A 17,185-nucleotide genomic window follows, 5' to 3' on the forward strand; every position below is an offset into this window, starting at 1 on the left:
ATTATGAGTGGTGCTGTGTGGAGCTGGGAGTTGGGTCAGTGATCCTTGCAGGTCCCATCCAACTCATGATATTCTATGATTCCCTCAGGAGGGGTAAGGAGGTACACTATGAGATCTATGCCAGCACCAACTGAGGTTATGGTGAAGATAAATGATGAAGAGCTGCCTGCTCTTGGACAAGTGGACATTTCTGCATGCTCTTCCATGAAGCATTGGATAGGGCTGTGCTGAGAAGGAAGTCTAGAAGCACAGTTCTGCAACTTTAAGTAAATTCCTACTTCTTGGATGATAGTGTAACACCAGGCGCGCTGCCTAGCAGCCTGAGATCACTGCCACTCGAGCAGAAGAATCCGGGACTGTTAGCACTGAAGTGCAGAGCGTGAGGTGGAAACCGTAACACCTTTTTTGTTGACGCCGCGTTCGGTTTCTGTCAACACGGCAGCGGCGGCAGTGCGGGATGCGGGGTGCAGCGCTACCGGCCCCAGCCCTTTCGAGCCACGCCTGGACAAGCCACGCACCGCAGGCTACCGCCGCCTCCCGCCCGATTATGTTAATCCGCCGGGCTTTACATATCCCCTCCCAAAGGCCCACCCCCGCCATGAGCTGCCTCGAGCTGCCGGCCCCGCGCCGGCCGCCCGCACTGCCCGCCGGCACCCGGAGCCGCCGCTGCGCGCAGTGAGGCGGTGCCTCCCGGAGGGCGGCTGTTCGTGCTGGGGGGACTATCGCCTAGGGAGGAGTTAATGCGGATAAATTCGAAGTCACAGCTGAGGCTTATAGATATGTGAACATATATATGTGATTACACGTCTGTTTATAAAGGTGATTTTCAGGCCGTCATAATGAGAAACCAAGAAATTTCAGCTTGCCCAGGGAATGTTTCTTACACAGATGTACGGCACTGTGCAGGCTGTGATGCTGCAGCCGGATCCCAGTGCTTTGGGAAGATTAAACGTGGTCTCCCCAAAGCCAGAGACCCCCAGGCTGTGCCCCCAGCCGCAGGCCTGCAGGCACAGACCATGCCCAGCACTGCGGAGGAGCGCTGTACAGGTACGTCTTGTTGGCTGATGTTGGTGTGTTTGCTGTGTGCCCACAGCGTGGGGATTGCTGGGGAATGGGGCAGTGACAGCACAATGTGTCTTAAGTCTGATGGCCGTGGGATTGGTGATGCAAAGCAGAGCTTGGCTGGCAGTAGTTTCTTTATTGCAAGTTTACAGTGTGACAGAAATCTTCAAGTTGCATTTAATTTGAGTAAAAGATGGTCTCTGACAAGAGTTTTGCCTCTGTAGCACCCCAAACGGGCTCCTCTGTGTTTCTAGTTGTGCCATTTCAACTCTCTAGCTTTCCAAAAGCGCTAGGCCTGACAGCAGGGGGAACAGCACTCATGTCCCGAGCCCTGCACTGATGCGCTGTGCCCTGAGAGCTGTGGTCCTGCCTGGCTCCTCTGGGAGCTGCGTAGCCATGGGGATGAACAGCAAAACACTGTGTCATCTGGGTAGTGAGGAGAACTGAGAATCAAAAGCAATTCAGATGGAACTGTAATAACAACATTTGTGAAGATGATGCTTTTAGAAACAAGTACTAGCATTTAGCATGTTTTGCAGGGGATGCTACCAATCGTTTGTAACTGCACAGGTTAACGAATGAGGCAAAGTCAGCAGGAAGTGTGTACCTTCAAGGTCTCAACATGGTGCTGCGACTAATTTACTTCATCATGCTTGGGATAGTTAACCAGTTAACTGTCCCTTCTAGGCTGTGCTTAGATTTGAGCACACATTCTGCCATTTGTTTTTATGCCTAAAATGAAGGAAAGTGTCACAGCCGTACTCTATGCAATTCAATTTCTGCAACAACTTCTATGCTACTTTGTAGGGATTTGTGAAAACTAATATTAGTATAGTGCCTTGAAAGTGGTAAGGCTTTATTTGGCAATAGATTTTATTACCCTTGCAGTTACCATTTTAGAGGTTTTTATAATTTATTAAAAATGTTGAGCACCAGGCTGTTGAAAATGTTTAACAAACAGGTTTTGGTTATGTACCTTGGCACAGTTCTGGTATTGCAGCTCTGCAAGAATTATGTGGAAGTGATAAGGCTTCCAAAAATACTCACTCAGATGTTTGAAATAAAGCTGAGTTTTCATTTTTCATAGAAATTATGTTAAATATTGTTGGGGGAAGGTATTTCTAATTTGTGTGCTTGGAGTTGTTTAAATGCCTGTTTATGTTTTGCCTGTACAGAAATGGATAGGTGCAACATATGCTGTATTTATAAAAGCTTTTGCAAGCTGTCAGCTGAGTTTCTGTGACACAAGCGAAGTATTTTGTTTTTCAAATCTAATACTCTATGCTGCAAACCCATGCTGAAGCTAGGAGTCATAAGCGGAATTGTTTGAGTAAAAGAATCCTTTCCACACTAATTAAGAAAATTGTACTTAGATTCTGCAACATTTGGAAAAGTGACTGAAGAGAGGCTGGAAAAGCCTTCAAGTGTTAGGGCCCAATTCTGTACAGCTTTGCCTAGATGAAGAATTCTCGCTTCCATAATTGCTCTCACTGACACTGAAATTATTTATGTGGATTATAAACTGTTAGTATGACAACGAACGTGCAAGAGTCTTAGCAGTACAGTAGACTGGATTGTCCTTCCATTTCTCTCCCAGAAGTTTTTATTGTGCAATGGTCAGTTAGATGAAGATTTTCCTTCCCCTTTCTGAGTATGAGAAGATTAGAAGGCACTTCTTTGACAGTGTACAGCTGATCCAAACACAGATGTGTGAGGTTGTTTATCTGTTCCCATGCTGTATGTACAGGAGTCTATCTGAGCCCAAGATAAGCAACATACGTACACTTTATATTTAAAACATGGTGTTAGAGCAGCATGCAGGGCTGTGATCAGTGATCTCCCCATTTGCCACTGAAAGGCAGTCATGTCTGTAGCACTCACAGACAGACAAATGTCTGTCATATACAAAAAAGAAATCAAATTCTCAAACATATGTTTTCAAAAACCAAAGGTATTTATCCAAAATTTCTTCTCCATGCATTTGAAGTACTTTATTTCAGTAACGCTGGAACTGCTTATTCTGATAAGTCACTTTGGTATGGTTTTGGACCAGGCACTGGGAATATTTTCTATTGAAACTTTTGCAAAATGAGAATTTGTGAGAGCTTGTTGCAAACTTGTTGATTTATTGTCTTTTTCAGTAGGAGAGTAGTCTGACAGAAAAAGTTCAGTTAGCTTACAGGTTGGAAGTGTTACAGAGATCTTAAACATTGTTGCCTGTACAGTAATAAAGGGTTAAGTATATATTACAGGGTCTCGTCTACCTCTTCATTTGAAAAATTCTGATTAGTATTGGAGATTTGACTGGATTAGACTTACTTGATTTATAAGCTTATTCTATTTTCTGAACTTGTTTTTAGCAGTTCCTGATTTGAGCAACATAAAGAACACAACAATCAGCATATAGGTATAATAGATTTAGATGTAAATAAATTAATCAATCCTGTCTCAAAATATTGTAGCAAAAAAATAAAAATCAATTTATTTATTTTTAAAACCCTGTGGTCTTGGCATTACAGCTGGTTTTATTAACTGTGGAGAGAAATGACCTTAATTTTTAAGCAAGTTGCTGTAGAAAGTAGTGAGTATACTTCATAAATGGAACCCAGAACTGTGAAGGATAGTAAGGGAGAATCTAAAAGTAGGCTTCCTGGTCCATATTTACGTCTTTGAAGAAGTGACCCAGTTTTTTAGAGGTGCAGAGCAGCCATGCATGTGCATTCCATGGGAGCTCTCAGCTGCTCAGCAGTTACATAGACATGCCATTCAGTCAGCAGAGGAAATTTTTAGAAGCTTTTTCTGTACGTGTTAATGTAGGTGAATTTTCAGCCTATAGCACTGTTCTAGGACATCACTATTTTGCCTCGTGTTATCTTCCTTACTTGATTTTTGGCACAGGGAAGTTTGTTATACAGTGAGGTCACTGAGAGACCTGAGGTTTTGGCTGCCAGCCTTGTTGTGCTCTCACTTGGCTGTGAAGTGATTCCATTTTATCTTACAAAGTTCAGGGAGTATTTATAAAACAGAAACCACGATTCTGTAGCAGCTTTGGCAAATGTTCTTAGTCCTGTTCTTAGTCAGAAAGTTTGCTATTTTTTTTAACTCCTCTTAGATGAAATAGTCCATCTCTGGAAATACATCTTCTTCTATCAAAAATAGATTAATAATAGTAAATACACTTAAACAGGAGTTTGAGCATGGATCACAAAGACTATTTTCTTAATTTATTCTATTGTATATTTTTCTCTATATGTATTTATTTTCTGCTTGACATTGCAGTTTTATTATCTAAAATATAGGTTGTTTTCTGTGCTTTTAGAGCTTATTATCATATCAGTATACAATGTAAATTTGATGTTCCCTGAGGTAGTATGGTAATGGACAGATCATCAGTGGGTATAGTAAAATATTTCTGTTTTCTTGACTGGAACTATGCTAATTTCTCAATCCACATCTTCTACTTATAAGTGAGGTCACTGTTAGGTTTCTTCTTTTTCTTCATGTTGCTACAAAATACCAGGAAAAATATTTTAGTTTTGTGTTTATTTCAAGTAAATGCTCTGAACAATCTTATGTTTGTAAATGGCAGAGGCCTTGGTGATTTCTTTCTTAGTATTTTGGTAATGTGAAATTACATCTAGCAATAAAAAACTCAAAACACAATAAACCTACTTTTCCTCTAAACTTCTTCCCCAATTAAATTTCCTGCTTAGTTAAGTTGTAGTGAAACAAGAAAAATAGTAATGTTGGGTACAACGTACATGGAAGAATACGCTGTTTGTGTTCTGTTTCTTTGAAGCCAGTAATCAATAATGTAGCATCGAAATGAAGGAAGATTTCCACTTTTAAATTTGCAAATTACAGTACTGATAAATAGTACTATTGATATTAATGATATGGGGTATCAGAGAGACTTGCTCGTGGTATGCTGTAGCCTTATCTCCCAGCACCATAGCATGCTAGTCTGATAACACATTTGAATATAGCGTTTTTTGTGTGCTGCATAACACTTAGTAAGTTGTGAGCAAAAGCTGGACAAAGTCAAAGATTCTGTCCATTAGATACTGGAAGTGACATTACTCAGAGATAATTTGAGAAAATGATCTTTGATTAAGAATTTCCTTTTTTTTTTTTTAACTGGATAAAGTGGAATTGTAGTTTCTCTTTTAGAATAAAAGTTTTCCTATGAAGTTCAAATGGAAGTATTACAAAACCCAAAGAGGTACCCCTTATTTTCATTTAAAATACAAGGAGAGAATAGAATTTTTTTAGGAATTAGTTTTTGTCATCAGTTGTCATCACTCCTGTGTTGAGAGTTATGAACTACTCTGTTTTTCAGGCTTTGCATTCAACAAATTCAGTTCTGTATTCAAGCTAACCTAAAATACCTGCAGGATTGGTTATTTGTTATGCTATAAAAGTAATATATAAAGTTCTGGGAATATTAAACACTCATGAAAAGTGGATTAATATTAGGCATTTAAAGAAATTCTTGGTATGAAAGCCTTGAAAGAAAGAGTAAAGACCAGAGAATCCTGCCACCTAACTCATCAAAAAGCACTCAACTGTCAAAGCATTAAAAAAAAACAAAACAAAAAAAAAACAAAAGAAAACAAAACAAAACAAAAAAAACCTTAAAAAAGCCAGAAATAAGAATTTTCTATTGAGAGCACAAATGTATTTTTATTCTCTTGAAGATGTTTGTCTGTTGGTTTGTTTTTCTATTTGCTCTGGGAGGAATAAAGCCACAGCACTGACAGATACTTCTGACATAGGAGTTCAGGATTTTCTTTGCCTGAAAATTGGGAAGAGTTGTGTTCGGATCATCTCCGTAGTGTCTTTAGGTCTCAGAAGTGACACATTATTTTTCTGCTCTCTGTGCAACATGAAGCTACAATAATAATAACACTAAAATTGCCAAAGCTGTCAGTGTCCTGCTTTTTGCACATGTGAAGTTTCTACAGCTTTGTGAGGACAAAAGTGAAAGCAATAGAAGTGAACGGTGTAACGTCACAGTAGAGGCTGAATGACTCCTACATATGAATAATGCTGGCTCATGGTATGCACGCAAATTGGTGAAAGCATTTTTAATGCTATTTCTGGCATGTCATACTGACTTGTGCTTCCTGGACTTAGACAGCAGTCAATGTTCATCTTTCCCAAAATGCATGCTTGCATTTTTTTCTTGCAAACCCAACTTTAGAAATGCAGTCTTCATCAGAGTTTATGGACTAGTGTGATTTACAGATCACCTGCAGGTACTTTGCTAAGGCACAGCACTGAGCAGAAACACGAGGCAGGGACTACAGCACTGGGTGCAGGGCAGGCACCAGCCCCGAGAGCTGCGTGCCTTGTGTGTAGGGGCTCAGGTCAAAGCATGTTTTCTTCTTGTGAAGCAAAAACTCCTGGAGCCAGGAGGCCACACAGGTAAAATCTTAAACACGGGAACTGGACATTTCTAATGCATCTTCCAAGCATGGGAGTAATTTGAACTTCAAATGCAGAAAACATTAGGCCAAGACCTTTCTAATTCAGCTAACGTAGGGGAACTGTAGTGAGGAAAAGAGAGCCCAGTGTGATTATTCATAGGAAGGCTGGCAGATCCTGTGTCTGGACTCTTGGCTGAGACTGGTGGCTTATTCCAGTCCCAGCAGCCAGAGGCAGCCCATCTGGCAGTTTTTTCTGGTAACTTTTCCAGCAGCCCCTTTTAACCAGAAGTACCAAGCCACTGAGGACCAGAGCAACCCAGTGTTAACCAGGCAGTAGCCAGCCTGCGTCCGACCGTGTCCTGTTGGTGAGGAGGAGGAATGGTGGCTTCAGGACCACCTCATTTTCCCTCCCCGTGTCTGCCTGCACGGAGCCTTGGCTGCTGCTGCCTTGTCCCGAGACAGGGCCGGGCCCTGCCTGGCTGGGTGCCCCCAACCACTGCCAGGAGAGGAGGCTGCAACCTTCTCCCGCACACTGCTGCCAGCCCTGGGAGCAGCAGCCTTAACACAGAAAACCAAAAAGAAAAACACAGAGTTGCTTGCCAGTGTTAAAATTAGGATGGTGACACAGTTGGTGTAACTCTTTGATGCTGTTGTCTATTAGATCCACAAGTAATTCTGCATGGACTTCTCACTGCAGATCAGATGTGGGTATTTTTCATTTAGCTAACTGAGGTTAAAACGCAATGGGAAATTGATGTCGAGGTTATATATATAGCTAATACAAATATACATTTATAACTCTGTTACAAATGGCCTGATTGAGGATCTAACTGATGAACTATGTGGAATATTTTTCTGTAATTACAAAAAGATTTTCTTGGTTTAGGTGAATGCAGATCAGAACCGTAAATATGGTACTTTACCAGCATCAGCAACCTCTTACTAAATATACTCAGACCAAGAAAGCTTTCCCTTTGTCTCCATAATACTTGATGGGAAATATCTTTTATATTTACTACTGTGTCAAAATAAGCATATTTTTCTTTAGGAGGTACTGTATTTGGTATTCTGGCTACACATTTCTGTGTTGGTGATGAAGCAGTTGTGAATTTTTCTTCAATAACTTCTTTGTTTTAAACTGTTACTGTAATTTCAGTGTTGTTTAAATTGCAGTGAACTTTCCCAATTCCTGTGAAGAGCCTTTTGGTTCCAACAAAAATTAACTGGGGAAGAAGGTCACTTCTTTTTTCACAGCAGTTCACTCTTTGCTAATTCCATGTTTTGGAGTATTGCTACTCCAATGTACTTTTTAAAATATTACTAACTTCGAGATGACTGTGAAGAATATGAAGGTTCTGTAGTCATGCTTGATTTCTTTTTTTGTTTTTCCTTCATTCAAAAGGAGAACAAGTTTTTTTCTTTCTTTTTTTTTTCTTTTTCTTTTTTTTTTTCCCTTCCCATTGAAATACTATTGTTTATGTGAGCCACTCCCCTCTAGTGAATAGAAGTGGAATTGCTCCATCTTATGTCCTGCCATGGACCACCAGCTGCAAATGAATTATGGAAATTGTCTTTAATTTTTGGTGACAGAGAATTATCATTTGGGGAGTTGAACAATGTGGAATTTTTTCTGCTTTCCCTATTAAGGACAAATCAGATCACTAAGCCTACCACTTTGCTAAATTCAGTTATTTGCACGAACATAATTGCAAAATTAACTTCAGTAACAGCAAAAGTATTAGGTGTTACTGCTGTACCTATAGATCACTGGCTATCAGTAATAGTGTCATGCTGTTTGCCCCAGGTTATATACATGCAGCATTTATTTTAACAATGTTTACCATTTTCGTAATTTTTGCCAGTATTTGAAAATATAATTATTTAGTGATATTAACTCTTCTGTGTTAACAGTTTCTTTAGTAATCCTATAAATAACTGATACCAAGGTAGTGTGTTTTGTTCACAATTAGGTTTGTGAGCCTAAAAACATACACTTATGCATGAAAGTAACATTTGGGCTCTAGGACTTTGTATGTTTATATGTTGGGGCCCACAGTACAGGAAAGATATGGAGCTGTTAGAGAGGGTCTGGAGGAAGGCCATAAAGATGACCAGAGATCAGGAGCACCTCCACTACAAAGACAGGCTGAGGGAACTGGGCTTGTTCATCCATCCAGAAGAGAAGGCTGTGAGGAGAAATCATTGCAGCCTGCCCGTATTTAAAAGGGGATTATAAACAGGAAGGGCATCAACTTTTTGTGTGGGTAAACAGTGATAGAACAGGGGAGAATGGTTTTAAGCTCAAGGAAGGGAGTTTAGATTAGATGTTGAGGGATGTTTTTCACAGAGAGAGTGGTGAGGTGCTGGAACAGGCTGCCCAGAGAGGCTGTGATTCTCCATCCCTGGAGGTGTTCAAGCCCAGGTTGGATGGGGCCCTGGGCAACCTGTTCTAGTACCAGGTGTGGAGGTAAGTGGCCCTGCATATGGCAGGGGGTTGGAACTTGACAGTCATTGGTGTCCCTTCCCACGCATGCCATTCTGTGATTCTATAATTCTGTGTTGTACTCATGTATTAAAACTAACATGAGACATTCTCTTTCCTGACACATAAAGAATAGGCAAGGTGAACCTGTTTCCTTGCTCTCTTTCTAGGATCATTTTTGTCTCGAATTCCTGCATTTTCCTGAGAACCAGAGATGCAGTTCTTCCTTCTTCTTAAAGCACAACAGGAATGTATGCCTCTTGTCTTGTTCCTGCTGCACATTTGTCACAGTGACAAGTATCACAGCTATAAACTGGAAAATAATATGAAGACCAGGATGGAAATTATGAAAGAAATGGATAGGGAGTTCAACAAACAACCATACTGAACCACAGCATGCAGTGTATTCTGAGTCATTCTTAGTATTAGCATTATGAATTGGACAAAAATGATGCGTCTCAAATTTAAGAAAACAATCAAACACTGAGTGTATGCATTTTTCAAACTTTCTAGTACAGTGACATTTTAGTTCAGTCTCTGCATGCTCATTGTGATCTGAGTATGGTCCCCTTTCTGCTATGTTTTCATGCTGACAGCTGAACATTGTTTCTTTATATGTATATATACTGAATTAAGGGAGCATCATGCTTAAATGTGCACATAAGCATTTGATGGCTCAACATGCTCGATATTGGAAGGAAGCAGATGTGTTTGTTCTATTTGATAAACACATAGAATCATAGAATGGTTTGGGTTGGAAGGGACCTTTAAGATCATCTAGTTCCAGCTCCCTGCTGTAAGCAGGGATGCCTCCCTCTAGACCAGATTGTTCACAGCCCCATCCAGCCTGCCTTGAATGCTTCCTGGGTAGGGGCATTCATAACTTCGCTGGGCAACCTGTTCCAGTGTCTCACCAATCTCTCAGTAAAGAATTTCGTCCTAATATCTAGTCTAAATCTACCCTCTTCCAGTTTAAAGCCTTTTCCCCTCATGCTGTTGCAGTCTGCCCTTATAAAAAGTCCCTCCTCTGCTCTCCTGTAGGCTCCCTTCAGGTACTGGAAAGCCACTCTGAGATCCCCTTGGAGCCTTCTTTTCTCCAGGCTGAAGAGCCCCAGCTCTCAGCCTGTCCTTATAGGGGAGGTGCTCCAGCCCTCTGATCACCTTTGCGACCCTCCTCTGGACCCCGTCCAACAGCTCCATGTCCTTCTTGTGCTGGGGACCCCAGAACTGGATGCAATACTCCAGGTGGGGTCTCATGAGAGCAGAGTAGGGTGGCAGAATCACCTGCTGGTCACACTTCTCTTGATCCAGCCCTGAATACAGTTGGCCTTGTTGGCTGCAAGCACACATTGCCAGCTCATGCTGAATCTTTCATTAACTGACACTCCCAAGTCCTTCTCCTCAAGGGCTTCCCTCAAGCCATTCTCTGCCCAACCTGTAGCTGTGCTTGGGAATGTTCCAACCCAGATGCAGGACCTTGTGCTTAGCCCTGTGGAACTTCATGAGATTGGCATGGGCCCACCTCTCAAGCCTGTCCAGATCCCTCTGGATAGCATCCTTTCCCTCTAGTATGTCAGCTGCACCACTCAGCTTGGTGTCATCTGCAAGCTTGCTGACAGTGCACTCAATCCCACTGTCCATGTTGCCTGCAAGGATGTTAAATAGCACTGGTCCCAGCACCAATTACTGAGGAACGCCACTCATCACAACCAGCCTCCACTTGGACACTGAGTCATCCATTGCCCATCCATTGCAACACTCTGACTGCCATCATCCAGGCAATTTGTTATCCAGTGAGTGATCCATCCATCAGATCAATTTTTTTTTTCCAGTTTAGTGAGCAGGATTCGTGCAGAACAATGTTAAATGCTTTGCACAAGACTAGGCAGATGATGCCAGTTGCTCTTCCTTTATCCGCTGATGTTGTAACTTCAGTAGAAAAGGCCACCAAGTTTGTCAGACATTGCTTGCCATTGGTGAAGCCATGTTGGGCCATGGTAGGGCCTTCAGGAGGATCTACTCCGTGATCTTGCCAGGCACAGAGGTGAGACTCTGCCTGACAATAAATAAATACGGATTCTGTGTTTAATATTTTACCCTCGTAAAAATGTAGAAGATAACCATTTATTAAGCAACTGCCAGCAGTTCCTCTGGAGCTGATCACATCGAAGAGTCATTTTTATTTTTTTTCTCAAAAAAAAAGAGAGCAAGCATCACTGTGCAGAAATTTATACACAGATTTTGGTGCCTCATGCATACATTATGAATCAACAATGTAATGTCAACGGAGATGTTGAGGGAGAGCTGACATAACGGATGGGAAAACAGTAGTAAAAACGGCACATATAAGATGATAAACAATTTTTCCACTCTGCTCAGCACTAGTGAGGCTTCTGCTGTGTTTCTTGCATTGTCTTGGTTGATTGAATTTGCATCTGGCATTGGAGTCCAGAGAACAACTAAAATGATATTTTGAGCATATGCCTTTAAAGGCAAAGAATTTTTAGTTTAGGAGAGAGTAAAAGTGAGTTGAGACTTTAAAGACACCTATGAGTGCTTTGATGAAAGGAATACATCGTTTCCCAGTCCACAGAGAATATGCTTAAATGCAGGAAGAAGAATGTCAGGCTTCACACCAGGGAAAATTTCTGATGACAGTTCTGACATGAATCATTTTCCATGTCCAGTGTGTATATCTGAACATTGACTGGGAAGGCTGTAAAGTCTCCTTTATGACAGGGTTTCAGGAACATGTTACGTGTTAGGCATTCAGTGTTCAGGAATGCCACAGGTACAGATGATGTATCAGAGAAACTGGATGTCTCTCCTGAGGACCATTTCTGTTCTGTGATTTCAAAATAGATACTCTGATATCTTAAGAAACAAATTTGAGAAAGCAATTTGGAAGAGAGGAAAGATGCTTTTTAAGAGAACAAGGGAAGAGTCATGCAGCACAAGTAGGAGTAAGTGAATGTTACTCTGAAGAGGAACGGAAGCTGTTAGGCGCTTTGTACACAGATCTAGCATTAAAATAATAGGAGAGATGGTCTAAATTTACATCCATCAAAAATAAAGGGAGCATGCTTTTTAACTTCGTAGGGACATAAGCACAAACTTGCACAGGACATGAGGGGAAGAGAACATGTAATTTCCAAGCTTACTACTTGGTGAGATCTACAAACCAATATGTCATTACTATTATGTAGTCCCCTAAAATCTACCTGGTATTCAGATGGAAATCCACTGTGAATTTTAAGTTTGCTTACACTACAAAATCAGACATGTTGTTTGTAAAGGCTAAAGGCAGTTCTTTCTTCTTAACTAAAAGAAGCATAAAAATACCAAAGCCAAACCCTGTGGCCTTCAGTTAGGTAAAACTCATCCTGGGATTTGTGAGACTAACTCTTTGATTTTTAACTATGGACATTGCTGTACATCATTGTGGCTTTTCTTTGTCTCTAACAAAAAGAGAAAGTCTTGCTCATTACCGCATAGCACTTTAAGAACTTTGGTTGATAAGATTAATCTCTATTGTGAGACTGTTATTTAAAAATATCTCCTTTTCAGAGAGATCAGTGCTTGCCCAGCCAACATTTGTGTTTGGAAAGAAGGACCACCCTTTGAAGGTAAAAACTTTAACTTCTGTTTTTCATCATTGATAAAAGAATACTGGAAATGAAGATTGTATAGACAATTCTAGTAGTAATAAAAGATTTTAGCCCAGGATAAGGCTTGCAGTAACTGAGAGTTAAATAGAACAAGGAAAAGAGAAAAGTAGAAATGAGACTGCTTTTAATACACACATGTTGGACTGATATACTTTGTGACCTGCTCTAGAAAATGGTTGCTCTATTCTCCTTGACCTTTCCACACATATTTTTTTTTTCCAGCGGCCTGCTGAAGATCCAGTTTGCAAAGCTGAAAATGGTAATAACCACCTCATTGAAACAATATAATACACTGATATATTCATAGGATCTGACTGGAAAGATAGTTTGGAACTGGAAAGTATGTATGGAACTTTATTTTGTATGAACTGGGACAAATGCCTGTTAGTAGACTAAGATTACGTGGGATGTTGAGCCACCTTCTATATCCAAATATGTATGTCCCTGTCTTAACTCAAGAATTCCTCTTGGTATCACCTCTCATGTTCATCAGAAAGTCAGACTGCAAGAAGCCCTGAAGAGAGTCAAAGTATATTCATCAGCTATATTTGCTCTTAACTGCCCTTTTCTATTTGTTGAAGCTATAGTATAAAGCAGCTTATCATTTTTAGTGCCTCCTAAGCCTATGGGCCATGATCTGATTGCAATGACTTAATTTTTGGCCCCCCGAAATTAGCAGAAAACTCTCTAGGGCTTCCTGCCAGGTGCTGACAGAGATGCTAAGAGCCTATTTTGCTTTTATATACTTATATACTTTTATATTTGTTATATATAACAGTCTTAAGACTATTCTGTAAATCATTCTTAGAATTTATTTTGTTCAGGTCTTGATTCTTTATCATAACACTGTGCTGAAATCACCTGCCAATCAGTCCCTGCAGGAAATTATATTTGCTTTTCTCCAGATTCCATCTGTTCTTCCAAAAAACGTGCAAGATCATCGTCTTTTGTTTTCCAGAAGTCCGGCTCAGAGTCTAACACACGTATGCCATTTGAGTCCTGTCATGTTGTAATAACTGTAGTTTTGTACTCTAGTAAACTAAAGAAGTGAAGGAGTTTTTCTGTCCAAGAATTGTTTCTGCATGGTAGAACTGAAACTTAAATATTTATGTTAACTTCCATGGTAATTTTTAATAAGTGCCTCTCAAAGTGAAAATATGTTTTTTTTTTTTCTGTGTTAACATAATATTACATAAATACTTTAAAAAAGTATATATTTCCTAAGTTTCCTTGATGAGCTCAAGCAGTCTTGAAAAAGAGGTAGAAAAAGAGGGCTAGACAGGAATGAGATGCCCTGATTGTGGAAGAGATTGTTGTTTCTTGGGCAGTTCCTGAAAATGTGAAGTAATTTTCAGAAGGACTTCTCTTTTCATCTAACTGACAGGTGACCTCAAAGTTCCTTTGAGGTCTGTGTTTTTCTTCTGTGACATCCAGAAGAAGTGCACATAAGTTACTGAATGCTGTTAAGCAGTAGGACTGGTCACTTTTTTATAGTATTTGTTTAACATAGGAGTGGGACCAGGAAGTTGCTTCAGTATTTATGCATTACCATGTGTGAATTATATTTTCATTTAGTTCTATGGCAAAGCTGAACATAGCTAAAAGGATTTAAGATAACCTAGGTTGGGTTCACATTAAAAATTACACTGAGATCATGTACAAAAAATAGGGCAGAAATTTTAAAGTGTGTTTGCATCAAAATATGAAGTAGGATGCAAAAGCAGGCTTAGTTCTCTTGGTTGTCCAAATATTAACTGATATCTTAACTCCCTCCTTCTGTTTTGAACCTCAACAACTGATGATCTCTGAGACAAAACCACTGTACAGTAGGCTAGATGTAAGCAGTTTATCTGAGCCAGGCTGTGCTACTTGGCCTCAGAGATGTCTTCAGTTCAGTGGTATAGACATAACGTACCAGTATACTTCAGAAAGTGGTAGATAGCAGAAAATAATTTATTCTGCCGTCAATTAAGAAGTGACATCAAACTGTCTGACTTTAAAATTAATCTTGTTTTATTCCAAATAATAATTTCAGTTTATTACTCTTTCAGATACAACGCTGGCTGAGAAAAGAGGGAGATCATCTTCCTTTACCATTCTTCCTAGGTTCCCTCCCTCCCAGCCAGGTAAGTAAGAAAAAAAAATGACAACAATATATATTTACACAGCAAAACATATATTACCTAAAATTAAGAGGTGTACAAGAACTGCCTTCCTACAGAACAAGGACAGAGCTGGACATGATTGGACTAGGCTGTTATTTGGAGAAAAGAATTAAATTTGTTAGGAGAGTTGGCGGCTCAATAGAAGAAATGTTTTTTGCGTTTGGTTTTAGGGAATCCCGCAATGCTGGGAGGAATCTTTGAATGAGTTGTCAATAGACATTTTATTGTATTGGTACAAATGGTAATTGAAAAACCAAAATGGAGTTAAAGTAATTAAATTGTTTAGTTTGCTTGCAATTTAATGGTTGTTGTTCCTGTACAAACATCATTTTTTTTTTGTCCCAGGAGCCTGTCTTTGATCTGACTAGTGACATTATGAGCCTTCTCTCACTCCTTTATACTGGAGAAGACAGAGTGGACTGAAATCCTAGTCTGTCCTGTCAGGAGCAGGTCTTTGACTTTGGCATGAGGGAATTCTAAACAGTCTTAGAAGGACAATATTACAGAAACAAATGACATTCTTCCTGCAATTAAAAAGCAGTGATCATGTGTAGAGTATCTATCACTTGTGTACTTTTACAGAATATGATGGATGGTTGCTATTACTGACATGTTTCTGGTTGTTATTTTTTATCTTTGAAAAAATGGTGAAAATATCAGTAATGCAATGCTGTTACTGTAGTAAGTTACAAAATCCTTTTTATAAGAACAAGGGCAGGGTACATTAATCTCTTCCCATGTTCTCAGATCTCATTTACTCATCTTAGAAAATGGTTAGATGGAACCAGATAGTGTTGCCATTTCAATGGCTTTGCTTACTAGCAGCACCTGGTTTTCAAAGCTGAACATTTTCAGAGATTAGTGCATCTGTTAATGTTCAAAAGACTTTAGTCTCTGGCAGAACCAGAAAACCCATGGTACTTGCTGTGCATAAGTCAGTAACAGTTGTTCAGATGGATAAATCAGGATATTGCTTAGACACTATCAAAATGGGGAGGACTTACAGAAACGTAGATTGATCACATAAAGTTTCTCATTATTTGTTAATCAAGTTTAAATTTCTTATTTGTAGCAAAGAAGAGCAACATATTCATGACCTCAGCTCTTTTTCGACAAAACATTGACATGGAAAGTACAAAAGAAGGTAATTGTCATTGCAGTATTCATTCACTGTAGCTCCAAAAATACACTGTTAACAGATTCAGAAAAGATAAAATTGACAGCTGTACTGTAAGCTGAGTGAGATGCTAATTGCCTTTATAAGGCTAATGATTTATTTATTTGATGATGTAGATATTCCCTGAGCTCTGGTCTGAGGTTCTGCTTTGACTATTTAATTTCTCAATGAATGTAATCTTGAATAGTGAAATTCCACATTTCTAATACATGACTGAATAGGGATAAAACTCTACTCTTTGAGAAGGCAGTGAAGTGCCTTCTTGCTGTCTCCATTGGCAGGTGCATGATTAAATATGAAATGCTGGAAGTCAGTATTGATTTGTTTGGACCTAAATGTGTAATATAGGTATATGTATAATATATTTAGGTCCAAACACACATTTAGGTTTTAAATATCTTCAATTTAAATAAATATATATATATATAGTGCATTACCCTTCTATCCTGACAGGGTAGCGGTGCAGTGACACCTGCAGAGTTGTGTGTTTTAGAGGAATTAAGATTTTTAAGAATATGTACTAAGGAAACAGTAACAATAGAAGTAATTTAAATAATTAAACTTTGAAATATTAAATATACATTAAATAAACTTTGAAACTTTCTGTTAATGAAACAAAACACGTAGGTATTAACTAAACATGGAGAAAATCTCTCTGTTTAAATATTTTGTCTTTGTGTTTTGCAAGGATCCTTGTCAGAAAGTCAGCTGCGGAATGTTATTAGACCTGCCATTTTACAACCCCCACAAGCCCTGACCTGTCCTGAAAATCCTGCAGTGTCTCCAGTGACTAAGAAACCAGCACGTATTCAGGTATAAAGAAAAGTAATTTTACTGACAAAAATATGTTTGGAGCTCAGTCAAATGGAAAACAAAACAAAACAAAAGCATGGAGCTGTTCTAAAGTAGTTCAGTATTCCACTGCATGATTTTCAAGGAAGTTCCTCTATCAGTTTTAGGGGAATCAGTGGAAACTGCTAAACCAGTGCCATTTTAAAAAAAACATGTCTTCTTTGCAGTCTAACGCAGCTTTCAGATACTGGAGTTCTGTGGGCACATGGAGTTTGGGGATTTTCTGGGTTTTTTGGTGTATTGATTAAGTGTGCTGGCTGAGTGTACAGCAGGAGGAAGGCTTTACCAATTTCCACATAGATCAATCTCAGTGACTCTGGATTTCTTGCAAACATGTTTATAACAGAAAA

At 39.5% G+C, this 17,185-nt stretch overlaps 1 protein-coding gene across 1 annotated transcript in view; it reads left to right on the forward strand.

Moving 5' to 3' along the window:
• Window positions 1-633: 633 nt before the first annotated feature.
• RANBP3L (RAN binding protein 3 like) overlaps window positions 634-17,185 on the forward strand; it is a 40,317-nt gene continuing 23,765 nt past the window's right edge. Inside the window, exons 1-7 of the mRNA XM_090131989.1 lie at window positions 634-1,047; window positions 12,541-12,599; window positions 12,864-12,900; window positions 13,547-13,624; window positions 14,693-14,767; window positions 15,879-15,950; window positions 16,672-16,796. Of these exons, the coding sequence (XP_089988115.1) occupies window positions 840-1,047; window positions 12,541-12,599; window positions 12,864-12,900; window positions 13,547-13,624; window positions 14,693-14,767; window positions 15,879-15,950; window positions 16,672-16,796 (654 nt within the window). The 5' untranslated portion in view covers window positions 634-839. The remainder of the gene's footprint in view (window positions 1,048-12,540; window positions 12,600-12,863; window positions 12,901-13,546; window positions 13,625-14,692; window positions 14,768-15,878; window positions 15,951-16,671; window positions 16,797-17,185) is intronic.

Source organism: Phasianus colchicus, chromosome Z, assembly GCF_987193195.1.
Source record: "Phasianus colchicus chromosome Z, bPhaCol1.hap1.1, whole genome shotgun sequence".
Taxonomy (NCBI): Eukaryota; Metazoa; Chordata; class Aves; order Galliformes; family Phasianidae; genus Phasianus; species Phasianus colchicus.